Source organism: Oncorhynchus clarkii, chromosome 7, assembly GCF_045791955.1.
Source record: "Oncorhynchus clarkii lewisi isolate Uvic-CL-2024 chromosome 7, UVic_Ocla_1.0, whole genome shotgun sequence".
Classification (NCBI taxonomy): domain Eukaryota; kingdom Metazoa; phylum Chordata; class Actinopteri; order Salmoniformes; family Salmonidae; genus Oncorhynchus; species Oncorhynchus clarkii.
The window spans coordinates 32894192-32911763 of NC_092153.1; the positions used below are offsets into that span (position 1 = coordinate 32894192).

Genomic DNA, 17572 nt, shown 5'->3' on the forward strand with positions numbered 1-17572 from the left:
AGTCTCATTCAAGGTCAAGGTTAGAAAATCAAAGCTCAATTGTCAATAAGAAACAGTGTGACAAATACAACATGATCTTATAGGGTAATCCATTTTTTGTATATTGCAAAAAATCAGCAGGGAATATCTCCACATCTCAACCACGTGTTTGCCATGCAAGGCTTAACTGTAATTGATTTGCAGACAAACTTAATGTACATTTTCCATTTCACATTGGGAACATTAGCATTTCTCTAGTTTCCCACAGCAAAAAAAACACCTTAACACCAGTTTCAAAATGGTTAGAAAACGATGAACAAAAACCTGGCATTCAAATTTTACATTTTATGATGCTGTTTTACAGAAAAATCGACATTTCAATAACCAAACATGGTAATTGGACAAAGTTAGAGATTTTCCAGTACTTATGAAAGTAGCCCTCGAAAATTGCGTACTACGTTCGGAAAGTTCAGATCCTTGACTTTTTCCACATTGTTAACTTTATAGCCTTAATCTAAAATGGATTAAATAGTAATCAATCTAGAACTCCAATTGCTAGGGTGCTGGCCCATATGGGGGAACATGTAAGGAAAATGGTGCAGCACACCTTCAAGAAAAGAGTTGCTTTCAAACTAAGGATTATGTGGCTAATTGAGGTAAGAAAGTATTCTTCTCATATATTATGCATGATCTACACAGACACATCCAGCCCAAAGCGGGAGGTTTAAAAAATAATTTCCTAGTACCGGAGCATCTCTTTAAGGAATTGGGAAGTCTAGCATTGACATACCATACACATTTCCAATGCTAAACGTGGAAGGTGTTAACCATATCAAATGACAGCAAGTGTTCTGCAACAGATTTTCAGGGATGACTCAAACCTTTCATTGAAGGCGGAATGGCATCTTATGCGAGGCTGAAAGAGAGAAATAATTTTATATTAGAAATGGTGCTGCAGCAGAATAGCATTTTATCTGCACTGGTAATTGAATGTCTGAAAGTCTCCATCAGCATCTTAATGTTATTTTATAACTTCCCATTGAAAAACGATATCCCCAGTATAAATGCAGTATTGTATACACACTTAAGAGTAACTGACACTTTGACCTACTGTGCAGAAATGAAACAAACCGATAATGTCTAATAATCTGTCAAAAATATTACATTTGCCATTTATGCTTCAAAACCAAATTGGAGGTTTAAAACTAGGTTCCATCACGCGCCTAGTAAGATTATTGTTAGCAGAATTAAATGGATGCAGTCACTGCATGATTAATAAAATTCACTAATAAATCACTAGGTAGTCAAAAAAATATTGCTATCAGGTTGTACATCACAGCTAGTACATTTTCTGCTGCTTCCAGCCATTCAGACGATGCACCGTTTCAGTTTCACTTACTCAATATCTTGGCCAAAAACAGATGAAAAAAGCAGTGATTGGGAATCAACACAGTCAGTCTTGCTATGCAGTACGTGACTAAGGCTATAGCTCAGGAGTTCCCAACCTAGGGTGCGCCAACGTTTTGTGGGGCGGGTCCTTCCTTGATTTGAGGGGTAAAAAATATATACTTTACAGTTCACGATTGTTTATACCGATCTAAAACAATGCATAAATATTTCTAGCTTTATGCTAGAAAAAGCTGTAAAATGCCAGGGGAAGACACTACTGATGAACATGGGAATATCTTTGATTTGTCTCCATGACATTTAGAAGCTGAGCTACAACCTTCTTTAGAAGGAGCCAAAGAAATTGGACTTTGCTTGGGAAGTAATCTTATACAATGTGTGACTGTCCCTATCAATTGATCAAATCACTTTCTGTAAAAGAGAATATGTATAAATGAAATCAAGCTGGTGTTGTATTTAATATAGGTAAGTGACACGACAAACAATGGAAGTTATGTGAGAGAAAAAAACAGCAGTTAACAAATCCGTTTTCACTAAATGTCAATGTGGTTGTCAAAATACATAAATAATAAGTGACAGTTGTTTCCCATTTATAAAAATTCTAATACTGGTATGATATTTACGCAATATGAGCCAAATATAAAGTAAGTGCTGCGCAAAGAACGTTAAAATCTGCGGGACAGCCCTTTTTGTCAAACCCGCGGTCTTCATATTTGCTCTTTGCGAAGGGTATTCCTCATCAGCAAGACTGATGTGACACTATCGCCAAGAAGTATGGCAAAGTCTTGAGGGTGTTTCACGGCCATCGGACATCTTTTGACTAGAATCATCCCGATTTTTCAGAGACAAAAAAAACAGCAGCAGTTACAAAGTAAAGCTTTGTAGCTACGTTTTGATGAATGGGTTGTCAGGGATTGGTCCAAATTCACGTTTCACAGTGACTATCTGGTGTGACCACCATTTGCCTCATGCAGCGCGACATCTCCGCATAGAGTTTATCAGGCTGTGGAAGGTTGTCCCACTCCTCTTCAATGGCTGGGCGAAGTTGCTGGATATTGTTGGGAACTGGAATACGCTGTCAATCCAGAGCATCCTGTACTTGCTCAATGGGTGACATGTCTGGTGAGTATGCAGGCCATAGAAGAACTGGGACATTTCTCAGCTTCCAGCAATTGTGTACAGATCCTTGCGCCATGCATTACCATGCTGAAAATGAGGTGGATGAATGGCGCGACAATGGGCATCAGGATCGTCATGGTAAGTCTGTGCATTCAAATTGCAATCGATAAAATGCAATAGATTTCATTGTCCGTAGCTCATGCCTGCCCATACCATAACCCCACAGACACCATGAGGGACACTGTTCACAACGCTGACATAGGCAAGCTGCTCTCCCACACAATACCATACACATGGTCTGTGGTTGAGGCCAGTTGGAAATACTGCCAAATTCTATAAAACGAGGTTGGAGGAGGCTTATGGTAGAGAAAGTAACATTCACTTCTCTGGCAATAGCTCTGGTGGACATTCCTGCAGTCAGCATGCCAATTGCACACTCCCTCAAAACTTGAGACATCTAGTAGCATTGTGTTGCGTGACCTTTTATTGTTCCGAGCACAAGGTGCACCTGTGTAACGATGATGCTGTTCAATCAGCTTCTTGATATGCCATACCTGTCAGGTGGATGATTATATTGGAAAATGAGAAATGCTCACTAACAGGGATGTAAACAAATTTGTGCACATTTTAGAGAAATACGCTTTTTGAAGCATATGGAACATTTCTGGAATCTTTTATTTCAGCTCATGTTGCGGTTATTTTTTTGTTCAGTATAGAATTTTCACAAATTCCAGACTCCACGTAATTTCTAAACATCCATCCATGTCCTTACTGGTCACACAATGTGTAATTCTTCCCGAGGGTGTATATTAGGGATACTCAAGTACTATTTGAGAAGGTCCGGTCACAACAAATTTCCTAGGTGGCAAAGGTCTGGGTGGATATTGTAATTTATCGGTGTAGTAACAAACCCCCACATCGCAAACCTCACCCCTCGTTGGCAGAGAAAACATTGTGCCATTTTAAAGCTAATTTCCTGAGATTCTACACATTTTGCCATGTCTTGTGTGTTCATATGATACCCGAGTGACTCAACAAAATCAAATGGGGTCCATTTGGGGTCAAGGCCCATGGACACAATCCGGCTATGATGAACTACAAAGTTTAGATAGCTGGTTAGCCTAACTTACCTATCTAACATGGATTAATAGTTAATCAACTGGATATTTCTGATAGAGATCTAAGGTCTTTCAGTGAATGGACAGAGAAACTGGGGCTGCAGGTAGCCTAGTGGTTAGAGCGTTAGACTAGTAACCGAAAGGCTCTCTCTCTGATTTGGTCCTGCCGTACATACCTACACGTACGGTCACAAGACGCAGGCCTCCTAATTGTCCCTATAATTTCTAAGCAAACAGCTGGAGGCAGGGCTTTCTCCTACAGAGCTCCATTTTTATGGAATGGTCTGCCAACCCATGTGAGAGACGCAGACTTGGTCTCAACCTTTAAGTCTTTACTGAAGACACATCTCTTCAGTGGGTCATATGATTGAGTGTAGTCTGGCCCAGGAGTGTGAAGGTGAACGGAAAGGCACTGGAGCAACGAACCGCCCTTGCCGTCTCTGCCTGGCCGGTTCCCCTCTTTCCACTGGGATTCTCTGCCTCTAACCCTATTACAGGGGCTGAGTCACTTGCTTACTGGTGCTCTTTCATGCCATCCCTAGGAGGGGTGCGTCACTTGAGTGGGTTGAGTCACTGATGTGATCTTCCTGTCTGGGTTGGCGCCCCCCCCCCCTTCGGTTGTGCCATTGCGGAGATCTTTGTGGTCTATATACTCGGCCTTGTCTCAGGATGGTAAGTTGGTGGTTGAAGATATCCCTCTGACCCCTCCTGTCTCAGCCTACAGTATTTATGCTGCAGTAGTTTGTGTCGGGGGGCTAGGATCAGTTTGATATATCTGGAGTACTTCTCCTGTCTTATCTGGTGTCCTTAGTGAATTTAAGTATGCTCTCTCTAATTCTCTCTTTCGAAGGACCTGAGCCCTAGGACCATGCCTCAGGACTACCTGGCATGATGACTCCTTGCTGTCCCCAGTCCACCTGGCCATGCTGCTGCTCCAGTTTCAACTGTTCTGCCTGTGGCTATGGAATCCTGACCTGTTCACCGGATGTGCTACCTGTCCCAGACCTGCAGTTTTCAACTCACTAGAGACAGCAGGAGTGGTAGAGATACTCTTAATGATCGACTATGAAAAGCCAACTGACATTTACTCCTGAGGTGCTGACTTGCTGCACCCTTGACAACTACTGTGATTATTATTATCTGACCACGCTGGTCATTTATGAACATTTGAACATCTTGGCCATGTTCTGTTATAATCTCCACCCGGCACAGCCAGAAGAGGACTGGCCACCCCTCAGCCTGGTTCCTCTAGGTTTCTACCTAGGTTTTGGCCTTTCTAGGGAGTTTTTCCTAGCCACCGTGCTTCTACACCTGCATTGCTTGCTGTTTGGGGTTTTAGGCTGGGTTACTGTACAGCACTTTGAGATATCAGCTGATGTACGAAGGGCTATATAAATAAATACATTTGATTTGATTTTGATTTGATCGAATCCCCGAGCTGACAAGGTAAAAATCTGTCATTCTGCCCGAACAAGGCAGTTAACCCACTGTTCCTAGGCAGTCATTGTCAATAAGAATTTGTTCTTAACTGACTTGCCTAGTTAAATAAAAGGTTAAAATAAAAAAACTTCCCACGCACTACCAAATTTCAAAATTGCACCTTGTGCATTATACTATTACAACTGTCAACAGCAGTAAGATGAAAGCCCGACAGTTCCAAAAATAAATATATATAAATAGGGACCCGCATTGACCCCGTTCTGGGTCCGGATCTGTACCACGGTCCGCCTGTGAGTCTGGTTATATGAAACATTTTAATATGATTTAATAGTGCTAAAAACAGTGACAGTTCCTCTTGTAAAAAATAGAAATCTTTTTTCTGAAGACTTCTGTACATTCTGAGAAATACCTCCCCAAAAACCAACAAACGTGATTTGTTATGTCATCAGCCGCAACCTAGAAATGTTTGGCCTACAACCCCATTTTGATATCAGAAAATGTTAATGTGCTCAAAGGTCATGAAGTTGACTGGATGTTTCTGAAGCTCCTCAACAACTTCAAAGTGCAGCCATCGCCTGCATTGTGGGAGGCTCTATTGTCAACCAATCATTAGGTTGTTTTTGTTTGACCCACACGAACGTGACCAAAGATGTGACTGAAACAGGAACCAACTTTGCTGCAATTCATGTATACAATTTTTTTGTTGTTGTAGGATACACACACATGATTTCAGTTAGTCTGTGTTATGGAGGATAGAGCTATATGCTTTTATATAATTAAACTTTTAGAAAACAATGGCACTACTTTGACACTGCCATGTTGATCTGAGCCTTGCCGTTTGAAAAACACAACAGTGGCCGACTAAGTTGTCGCAAATGCACCTCCCCGACTTCACTCATTTACTTTCGTCTAGTTGGCCGAGTTCGCCTAACAAGTCAAAAGCCCTCATTGTCAGGTAAATCACATAATAAGAGGTGAAAAGGAGGCTGTATGGCAACTTTAATAGCCTAGTCAGAAAATAGATTCTGTCTAGTGTTGAACACAGCTGAACGTGAGCAAATTGCTCATGGTTTTATGAAAGTCGGATCTCTAAAGGGATGAAAGCAGGGGCCTCAAACATACAGCCCCAAGGGCCAAATGCTGCTTCAAAAACTAAAAGCTACGCGCTGTGACATAAGACGACTTCGCATTATAAATGGATGGAGTGGCTGTGCCTGTCTCTCGGGCTCAATCTTAACCCTGCCTTTTCAGGTCATTTACATAGATTGTTTTAGTGGAAAAAGGAAATGAAGCAACCTCTAGATGATGCCTAAAATTTGTGAGTTCTCATGGTGTCAGAAGTGATCACTCACCTGTCAATTAGAGAGTCTCTCATCGTGGTAGCGATTGCACTGGGCTGCGCCTCGCTCAGTCTGAACACACTCTCGATGACGGACAGCTCTGTGCTGGTGGTGTCCAGCCCAGTGAAGGCACACCAGTCATTTACCACCATCCCTGCGGCGATGACCTCGCTACCACGGTTCACTGTTCCAGCCTGTGGAGTGCCAGAGAAGGGGAGATTTGGCAACAACTCAAGAACTCAGCAACAACTTGATGCAATGTGCCCCCCTGGGCGCTTAAGTAGATCAAAAACATGTAAACAATATGGAGAAATGTCCACTTTGCCTATCAGAGGGCAAGGTAGATCTATTACCACATTGCTTATATGTATCAGATTGATTCAGATACACATGAGCCTTGCAGTCGGGGCTAGGGACAATGTAGAAATGAGCATAAGCACCACTATGACAACTACCGCTCACCACCAGAGGCACTTGGAGTAGGGAGGAGAGCTCATCCTGGTCTTCTATGGAGGTTTTGGGGTGTACCAGTCCCCCCTGATTGCTGAAGGCACAGTAGCTCCCCACTAGAACTTGCTCTGCTACTGTCTGACGGAACACCTCCACCTTCAGACTGTCCGCCAGGATCTCCTCAGTCTCCTAAACAAACATGAGAAGTGTGTTAACATCCCCTACATCAGACAACGTACTAGGGATGAGCATGAAAAAAATAATATAAAGGAAATTTGTCAATTGAAATGCATTACGCCCTTATCTATGGACTAAAGCACGGTCAAAGGTACTGCATCAATACAGCCTGGGGTTCGATCCCAGGCTGTGTCGTTCCCCGGAGTCCGACAGCGAGGTGCAAAATTGGCCCAGCATCATCCGTGTTAGGGGAGGGTTTGGCCAGGGTGGCTTTACTTGGCTCATCGCGCTCTAGCGACTCCTTGTCGCAGGCCAGTGCGCTTGCAGGCTGATTACGGTGGTTAGTTGAACGATGCAGCTGGATTACGGGTTAAGCAAGTGCTTGTTAAGAAGCGTGGCTTGGCGGGTCATGTTTCTGAGGACACATGACTTGACCTTCACCTCTACCGAGCCCATTGGGGAGTTGCAGTGATGACAAGACCATCATCACAAAATTGAGGAGAAAGAAAGGGGGGTAAAAATGATTTTAAAAATACAACTAAATCAAAAACAACAAAGCTAGGGGAGTGGATCAGAAAACCAGTCAGTATCTGGTGTGATACATCTTTGCATGGTTGATCAGGCTGTTGATTGTGGCATGTTGTCCCACTCCTCTTCAATGGCTGTGCGAAGTTACTGGATTTTGGCTGGAACTGGACCACGCCGTTGTACACGTCGATCCAGAGCATCCCAAAAATGCTCAATGGGTGATATGTCTGGTGTGTATGCAGGCCCATGGAAGAACTGGGAGATTTTCAGCTTCCACAAATTGTGTACAGATCCTTGCGTCACGCTGAAACATGAGGCGATGGCAGCGGATGAATGGCACGACAATGAGTCTCAGGATCGTCACGGTATCTCTGCGCATTCAAATATCCATCGATACATGCCAATTGTGTTCATTGTCCGTGGATATGCCTGCCCATACAATAACCGCACCACCACGGGGCACATGGTTCACAACGTTGACGTCAGCAAACCGCTCGCCCACACACCATACACGCTGTCTGCCATCTGCCCAGTATCTGCCATCTGCCCAGTACAGTTGAAACCAGGGTTCATCCATGAAGAGTACACTCCAGCGGCCATCGAAGGTAAGCATTTGCCCACTGAAGTTGGTTATGACCCCGAACTGCAGTCAGGTCAAGGCCCTGAACGGCGAGCACGCAGCGGAGCTTCCCTAAGATGGCTTCTGACAGTTTGCGCAGAAATTGTTTGGTTGTGCAAACACTTAGTTTCATCAGCTGTCCGGTTGGCTGGTCTCTGACGATCCCGCAGGTGAAGGTGGTGAACCTGGGCTGGCGTGGTTACACATGGTCTGCGGTTGAGGCCGGTTGGACATACTGCCAAATTCTCTAAAACAATGTTGAGGCAGCTTATGGTAGAGAAGTGAACATTCAATTCTCTATCAAGAGCTCTGATGGACATTCCTGCAGTCCAATTGCACGCTCCCTCAAAACTTGAGACATCTGTGGCATTGTGTTGTGACAAAGCAGCGCCTTTTATTGAGTGGCCTTTTATTGTCCACGGCACAAGGTACACCTGTGTAATGATCATGCTGTTTTAATCAGCTTCTTGATATGCCACACCTGTCGGGTGGATGGATTATCAAGGGAAAATGAGAAATGCTCACTAACAGGGATGTAACAATTGTGCAAAAAATTGGAGAGAAATAAGCTCTTTGTGCATATGGAAAATGGCTGGGATCTTTTATTTCAGCTCATGAAACCAACACTTTACATGGGTTTATTTTAGTTCGGTGTAGTTGGCTATTTAGCAGTCTTATGGCTTGTGGATAGATGTTCAGGAGCCTGTTGGTGTCAGACTTGATGCACCAGCACCGCTTGCCGTGCGGGGGCAGAGAACAGTCAGTCTGTGGCTTGGGTGAGTGGAGTCTAGCGATTTTCCAGGCCTTCCTTTCAAACCGCCTGATATTGAGGTCCTGGACATCAGGGAGCTCGGCCCCAATGATGCAGTGGGCTTGGGAGTGGGTCTAGGGTAGTGTTTCCAAACTCGTTTTGGTTTTTGCAGTAAACAGTAAAGAGCTGATTCAAATTATCAAAGCGAGATGATTAGTTGAATCAGCTACGTAGTGCTAGCGCAAAAAAACAAAAACAAAACGTGCACCCCTTGGGGTACCGAGGACTGAGTTTTGGAAACTGCTTGTAAACAGGAACCATGAGTACAGAGTCATGATCTAATTTGCAGAATAGGGGACGAGGTAGGACCTTGTATGCTTGCTTGAGGGTAGAATAACTGTGATCTAGGACTGTATTGCTCCTAGTGCCGAGGGAGACGTGTTGATGGAAGTTGGACATCATGTGTCTTATTTTTAAATCGCCGGCAACCAGAAAAGCGGCCTCTGGATGTAAGTTCTCCTGCTTGTTTATAGCCTCGTACAGTTCGTTAAGTGGCAGCTTATTATTTTTCTTGTCCAGGGGTGGAATGTATACAACAGTCACGATAACAGCTGAAAACTCCCTTCGGAAGTAGAAGGGTCGGCATTTGAATGTATTCCAAGTCGGTGAAAAATGGGTCGGCTCTTCCACCGCGCTCAAGTCAGCACACCAGTTGTTGATGAACTCCTTCCCCTCAATTTCCTTAACTCCCCTGTCCACATGGTGAATAAAGAATCCATCGAGTTGGATAGCCATGGGGTGTATCTTGTCCGAGAGCCATGTTTCATAAAAGCAGAGAATATTGCAGTTTCGAGAGTGCGGTTGGTAGCAAATCCACGATCGGAGGTCACCCATCTTATTATCAAGTGACTGTAAATTAGCCAGTAGAATTGAAGGAAGAGGTGGCTGGTTTTCCCGTCTACTTAATCTTGCCAGAATCCCCCCTCTTGCCTCTAACGCCAGCGTTTAGTCTTGGGTAGCCTGAAAATTGGGTCGTAATTACAGAAAGAGCCCAGGGCAGATGAGTCGAAGTCATCTTACTCTACATTGGCAAGATATTTTGCATTTTGCCTACCATTTCTGCATAGCAGCTTGTGCACAACACTAAAATGCAGGATATTTGGGGCAAGGGGCATTTCAATATAGCCTATTCGCATTTTATGACCTATAGTCAATTAGCTGGGAGGGAGGGGTCTATGTCCCTGGAGTTGGAAAATGTCTGACAGAAGTGCATCAATGGTAGCTTGAGAGAGAGCTCGACAGCTTGTAGTCATAAAACCCGGAAATGAGTTACCTCTTGTTCATTCAGCCATCCCTATGGGAAAAATGAATGGCAAACAAAACATAAATCTCCTAAGCCTTTGTTCAACATAGAACTTAATTCCGGCGTTTATCCAAAAACAGCACTAATTCTCTCTATAGGCTTTGTCCAACGAACCATGGTGGAGTTAGTGCTTACAAAAAGACACCATTACAATCTCTAGATAGGCAATTTTTAAACAATTGTTGTAGCTAGCTGTTTTCAAAGTTGATTATATTATACATAATTTAAAAAGGTAATTTCATGACCACTTGTCAAAAAAAGTTTTAAATGTATCAGGGTTTCCTTTTTAAACGCAATTTATACTGTAATTATTAGTAGCGCGCCCCAGTTTGAGAACCACTGACTTAGCCTATACTCACTGTCCATAAAGCTTATAAAAATACTCATTGAATAAAAATCTAAAATTAAAGACAAATTGGCATATCAGATTTAAAATAGCCTAAATACACAGGCAAAAATGGTAAGAAGTTCAATAATAAGTATGAGTAATAACAGTAGTGTTCTTGCTGAGATTAGAACACTAATTAGTCTATATTTCGGCCCATTGTAAGGGATGGGAATTGTTACGACTTATATTAGCTACTGTGGGAAAAAAAACAGACAAATCTCCTTAAGACAAGATGACAGCCAAAATCTGCCCCTACACCCAACCTAAATTATCTTTCAATGTATTGTCCCCCCACTAGAATCAGTTAAGACATTTGGGTTCACAATCTGATTGGGCAAAATAATGTTCATAATACAGTTCCACAAATCAGGTCACCCTACCAAATGTCCTGCTGAATGCTGCCTTTTCGATGTTACAGCCTAATGAACCTAGTGCTAAATTGCCAATGGTGAATACATTGCCAATGGTGAATAATGTAGCCTATGGATTTAGGCTCATGCAAGTGGAGGATTGAATAACTAGTACCAGGCTATATCATCACATGCTGTCAAAAGGAAGCATTCTGCGACAGGGACAGTAGTGACAGCAAATTCATTTGTTGACAATCATGTTTGCAAAACAGTGCTACAAGTTTCCTGTGCCGCTCTTTTGACAAATGAGTTCATGAACTTTGTTCAGCTGAGAACAAACGTGCCTATCCAGTCTGCCGTGGCTGCCTTCGCCACGCTAATCGTGAGGGACGTTTCTTTACGAACGCGCATCCAATCGCTTTGGTCCCAGGAACCTTAACAAAATTACAAGCTTCAATCTGCCGCGGTTCACAGTGCGGTGGCAGAAAATGTTGGATCTCCCGGGTGAAGCTTCCGAGGTTACAACGCTTATGATGTAGAATTGCAGGCGCAATATGATTCCATTTCAAAGTGATTTGGAGGCACAGTTGAAAGTTGACACACTGAATTAGAAAATAAAAGCAGTACTTTTATCAACCCGTGAGAAATAAGTATGGCATGGGAAGAGGGTCAAATGCGTGTCTCACGCTTAATGCGTGAGAGTTGGCAGCACTGCAATCATACATGACAAACAGAGGTATGAGGTATTGTTTTTTTCTCACCCTGTCCAGATCAGGATGCACCAGGGCCACATAGTCATTACAGGCTATGACATTCCCCAGTGCTGAGAGCCGCTCCTCGACCCTCTGGATCTTCACCGTGTCTGGAAGACAATTCCTAATGTGCTGCAGCTCCTGGTCAGTAGTGTTGTTGGGCACCAGGAGTCCATGACGATTCCCTGAATAGCACATTTATTGTGGAAGTAGTTGAGCAGGGTTAGCTGGGCTAAGTGCAAAATTGTTTCAAATTTAGCACATTCGTTGTGACAGTCAATTATCCAAATAATTTTCAGAAAATAGAAAGCGCAGTATTGGTCTTACATAAAGCATAATTGAGTATTCCACTCTCCTGTTGAACTGATGACATTGCTTTGTGTTTCTTTGTGTACTTGCACAAAGCCTAGCTGTTTGACCTACAGAGCTATACTCACCCACACACATTCTTCCAATTATCCGACATCCTGCTATTGAGGCATGTACAACTGGGATGGTTTCTGACAACTCGCCTTCAAAGACACTGAAAACATAGATTTCATGTTACCATGACAGCAATAGAGCCCCACAGTGGAGGTGTCAATACTCATAAAACCTAGCGGTCAAACAAGGGAAATGGTTAAAATCATTTTTCACCATTCATTTTTTCCCCCATACGGGATTTTAGAAAATTAAAATAAGGGCTGTGTTTTGTATAGGCTTACCCTGGCGTGACGTTTTTATAACCATGTAAATCTCTCTCGGACAAGGTCACTTTTACCTTTAACTAACATTAGATATTTCATACAGAAATTCTTACCTTTGTCTTGACAATTGGAACCATTTCCCTGATTGACCGCTAGGGTAGTGACTCATACTGTGGTACTCTATGCTCATTTAGAACAACATTCCCTGGAGAAAACTGACAATACTGTATGTAAGCTTTCAATATAATTTTACTTGTCCATTTATTATGGAATTTACTCTTATGCGCTGTCCTCTTGATCAAGACAGGTGAGTGTCCACCGCAGTGCTGATTCATGAGCGTGACTCAGAAATCAAGTGTGCTTTGAATGACACCCAACTCAAGTTGCGACAGTGCAGTAATATCTAACACACAAAACTAAGTAAAGAGATGGAATAAGAATATATACATATAAATATATGGATGAGCGATATAAAATCTGTCCTTCTGCCCCTGAACAAGGCAGTTCCCACTGTTCCCCAGTAAACCATCTTTGTAAATAAGATTTTGTTCTTAACTGACTATCCTAGTTAAATAAAGGTTACATTACATATATACTTTTAAATGTAAGTGCTTTAATATGCTTTAATATACCCCAGGAAGAGTAGCTAATGAGGACCCCTAATAAATACAAACACTGGTGCCTTTCTATTCGAAAATTAGGTTAGTATCGTCAAGGTTGGTTGAAAATAAATGTACCATCTCAAGCTAGTTAGCTATACCGCTGGAAGTTCGATCTGATCAGCTAACGTTAGCTAGCAAGCAACGTCTGGAAAAGATGCTACATATCTTACCTATAGAAATTCTCTGACCCACCAATTGCAACTAGGCAATATGTGTTTGTTAATTTGGCGAAGCAGCCTATTTCGTTGTTCTTCTCGAAAGATGCCCTGACAGCCATGTTGAAGTTCACAGTTGAGGAAGAACTTTCCTGAAACAAAATAAAATACCCGTTTATATTACACCATTCCTACCTTGTTACCGTTAGCTGACTATCAATTAGTTACTTCTAGCCAAGCCTAGCTACTCAGTTAACTCTCATCTCAGTTAGCCCAATTTGCTGATAATAATATGTACTGTAGAGAATCCGAAGATTATACAACAGCTACAAACACATGACAACTACCACCCCATAATTGAAACAAATGAAGACGCAATGCATATGGCTAACGTTAGCAATCTAGCTAGTGGAGTGGAAATTGCCTCAAATTTACAAGTTCAGTAACGTTTACTGAACTCATTTTCAAGAAAATCCAAGACCACGGGCTGGTTCCCATACACACTATAGTTATTGAGCTACGTTTGAATGTTTACCAGATCTGTTTGAAATATCGGATTAGCTATGAAAATAACAATAACTTCACCTACTCAAGGTTTGTGGCCTCAGCAAACGTGGACTTCTTATTTTTCCTCACACGTGTTCACTTCCTTGTCTACGTCATGACGTAAACCCCCAACACCCGACGCAAGCCATGTGTTTGGCCCTTTCAATGCCGTGTTGAAAACTACTGGGAACTCGGAACTCTCCCGACTTCAGTAAGTTCATGACAACTGGAAACTCGGAAAAACGAGTTTCGAAACAGTCCCGTGCTCTCGTTCTCTGTGGCCGACATGAGTAAGACGTTTAAGCATGTTAACCCTCGCAAGGCTGCCGGCCCACACAACATCCCTAGCCATGTCCTCAGAGCATAGCTATCTGGAGTGTTTACGGACATATTCAATCTCTCCATATCCAAGTCTGCTGTCCCCACTTGCTTCAAGATGCCCACCATTGTTCCTGTACCCAAGAAAGCAAAGGTAACTGAACTGAATGACTATCGCTCCGTAGCACTCACTTCTGTCATCATGAAGTGCTTTGAGAGGCAAGATAAGGATCATATCACCTGCACCTTACCTGACACCCTAGACCCACTTCAATTTGCATACCTTCCCAATAGATCCCACAGACGATGCAATCCCACTGCACACTGCCCTATCCCATCTGGACAAGAGGAATACCTATGTAAGAATGCTGTTCATTGGCTATAGCTCAGCCTTCAACACCCTAGTACCCTCCAAGCTTATGATTAAGCTCGGAGCCCTGTGTCGGAACCCCGCCCTGTGTAACTGGGTCATGGTGAAGGTAGGAAACAACACCTCCTCTATGTTGATCCTCAACACAGGGGCCCCACAAGGGTGCATGCTCAGCCCCCTCCTGTACTCCCTGTTCAACAATGACTGCGTGGCCATGCATGCCTCCAACTCAATTATCAAGTTTGCAAACGACACAACAGTAACCTGATAACCAACAATGAAGAGAGCCTACAGGGAGAAGGTGAGGGCCCTGGCGGAGTGGTGCCAGGAAAATAACCTCTCCCTCAACATCAACAAAACGAAGGAGCTGATTGTATACTTCCAGAGACAGCTGAGGGAGCATGCTTAGGGTCAAGGGTCATGAAGGCAGTCAAATTCCACGTGACCAATTAGTCATGGTAATTAGGCTTCTCCAAGCTCTGATGCTGCTGATGGTCATTAGTAGTCTACTAAACTTGCTAACAGCCTGGTACTCAGCACTCTATTGTCCCTCTAATCACTCAGATATCAATGCAAATGTAATCGAAAATCTAATCAAGCACTTCATGAGAACCCATGAGCTCATGTTGCGTAACATTTCTATAGGCTATGCAATTGCGTGAGAAAACAGAGTGATGGGGATCCCATCAGCTTTCTATAGGCTAGGCCTACTATATTTATTTCTCAACTTTCCTAATATTAAGTACATTGCTTCTCTTTACAGTAGGAGCATATCCTACCTGGTCGGCATAAAAATGAACCACGGGAAAAGCGTCCTCCATTCGCTATTTAAGTGCACAGATAAATTTTTTCCCCTTCCACTGTTTCGAGATAGGTGTATGATAATGGTCCACTCTAAATCAAAACAAATTTCACATATTTATTATTTAGTATATTGAAAGACGAGATTAAATCAAGAATAGTCTGATGGGTGACAATATTAGCCTATCACTTGTGAATTATATATTCTCTCTTGCGAATGATGCCCAGCGTAATGCAAGAAACAATGCCTTTCTTTTTCGTGACTTTTTCGAATCATAGTTGCACACCTCATGTAGCCTAGCCCATAAGCCTTTATGTTTTGATAAGGTTTGTATTTCAACTAAAGTGTCCAAATAACTTCTTAAAATTAAGCAAATAAGTCCGCTTTACAAGGGGTGTAGAGCCTAACTGGCACACATAAGCAGCGCGTGAGTTTCAAGTTTTGGGAAGATAATTTTCACCATAAAAATGAACCTCTCTTAATAAAAGTATTACATGCATAATCACATTTGTGGTTACTTTTCATAATGGTGTTTTCCCGCGAATGGAACATTCACGCTTGTGCCGTGTGCGCATTGCTGCACTTATAATGTGAAGAAATAGCCTAATAGTCTAGGGAATTATAATTATAATATTTAGCCACTGGCTGCAAAAGGCATGGATTTTTTTAGGGGGCATTACGGCCACACAAGGGGGATGCCTTCAGGAAATTCGAGGCATTACAAAGTGCTTGTCAAATTGTGAATAAGAGACTGATGAAGAGTGTACAGCCTGCGCAGAGCTCATGTTTTTCAAGCATCATTAGTCGCATCATGCAGCCTTACAATGTATTAAAAATAAAAAATATAGCCCAACATTTGTAGAAGTAAAGTTAAATTAATCGCTTTAAATTAAGCATTTTGGAGTAGCTATTTCTTTGTTAACCGCTCGTGCGTACTCCCTCAAATAGTTTGGAGAAAATATCCTTTCTATTTTATTCAGCTTTGTTAAATTTTATTCTTTATACTATAAAATAATGCCACGGAATTCTAGGCAAATCTTGTCTTCTAAATAGATTTATGGAGCCCACAGCAATATGGCCTAATTTAACATAAGGATAATTCAGAGTATGCTATTCTGTTCTTCTGAAATAGACTACATTTTCTTCATATCATGTTTCTTTAGACCTGTCTAAAATAAATAATGGATTTATTGTGAAGGTGTAGGCTATATAACATGGATTTATGTTTATGTTCTAAAGATCTGCATCAGTGGCTTGTGGTCAATTACCGTGAGACCGGCAATTATTTCCTTGACAATCACAGCTGATGAAATTTTGTGGGCTGATGAAATTTTGTGACCACCACTGCCCTAAGCACACATCAACAGAACTGCAGTTGAGAAGGTGAAAAGCTTAAAGTTCCTCAGTGTACACATCACTGACCATCTGAAATGGTCCACCCACACAGACAGTGTGGTGAAGAAGGCGCAACAGCGCATCTTCAACCTCAGGAGGCTGAAGAAATTCGGCTTGGCCCCTAAGAGCCTCACAAACTTAGAGCATCCTGTCGGGCTGTTTTACCACCTGGTATGGCAACTGCACCACCCACAATCGCAGGGCTCTCCAGAGGGTGGTGCGGTCTGCCCAACGCATCACTGGGGGCACACTACTTGCCCTCCAGGACACCTGCAGAACCCGATGTCACAGGAAGGCCAAAAAGATTATCAAGGACATCAACTAGCCGAGCCAAGGCTTGTTCACCCCGCTATCATCCAGAAGGCACAGGGAAAAGACTGATTAATATCTGACATCATCAGAATGGGCAGCTGAACACTATATATTGGATACACTTGATTTGTTATTTTAACTAAAACATTACCAATCTTTGTTCAACATAAATACCTAACTTGTTTTTGCAGTGATTCCGTGACTCGGTTAGCTTTTAACAGCTAGGAACGCTATTTCTTGTTCCGTAATCCTGCCTAACTGACAGGTTAAAGTCTGCTTGAAAGAGCCGCTAAACTAGGTAAACTGCTAACGTTAGCCATCAAGCTAACAAAGTTAGTCCCAGGTGATCTCGAGAGCCTAATCTTCCTGCACCTTCGTCACTGGGGGTACTTGTGTCCACTGAGCCTACTCCTACTGCTTCCCCTACGATTTTGAAGTTGACGTTGACAACCTTCCGTCCCTGCTCTGGATCAAGCGGGGCTTCTCCATCTGTCAGAGGTCTGATTGTGGGCAGCTCCATGGTAAGAAATATGACTGTTCCTGGT

At 42.7% G+C, this 17572-nt stretch overlaps 1 protein-coding gene across 1 annotated transcript; it reads right to left on the reverse strand.

Moving 5' to 3' along the window:
• Nucleotides 1–72: 72 nt before the first annotated feature.
• Nucleotides 73–13964, reverse strand: LOC139413205 (eukaryotic translation initiation factor 6). Its single transcript, XM_071160321.1, has 7 exons — nt 13874–13964; nt 13300–13436; nt 12219–12304; nt 11791–11966; nt 6866–7042; nt 6416–6597; nt 73–895 (listed from the first exon to the last, which is right to left on the reverse strand). Exons 2-7 carry the CDS (start codon nt 13404–13406, stop codon nt 886–888), a joined length of 738 nt encoding a protein of 245 aa, XP_071016422.1. The 5' UTR covers nt 13407–13436; nt 13874–13964; the 3' UTR covers nt 73–885.
• Nucleotides 13965–17572: the final 3608 nt, after the last annotated feature.

Bases quoted from the DNA above. Each gene is read 5' to 3' on its own strand.
- LOC139413205 (XM_071160321.1), bottom strand. From the start codon at position 13,406: ATGGCTGTCAGGGCATCTTTCGAGAAGAACAACGAAATAGGCTGCTTC. The intron at 12,305-13,299 runs GTAAGATATGTA...CTATGTTTTCAG, and splicing joins GGGTCAGAGAATTTCTATAG to TGTCTTTGAAGGCGAGTTGT. The intron at 11,967-12,218 runs GTGAGTATAGCT...TGTGCTATTCAG, and splicing joins AATTGGAAGAATGTGTGTGG to GGAATCGTCATGGACTCCTG.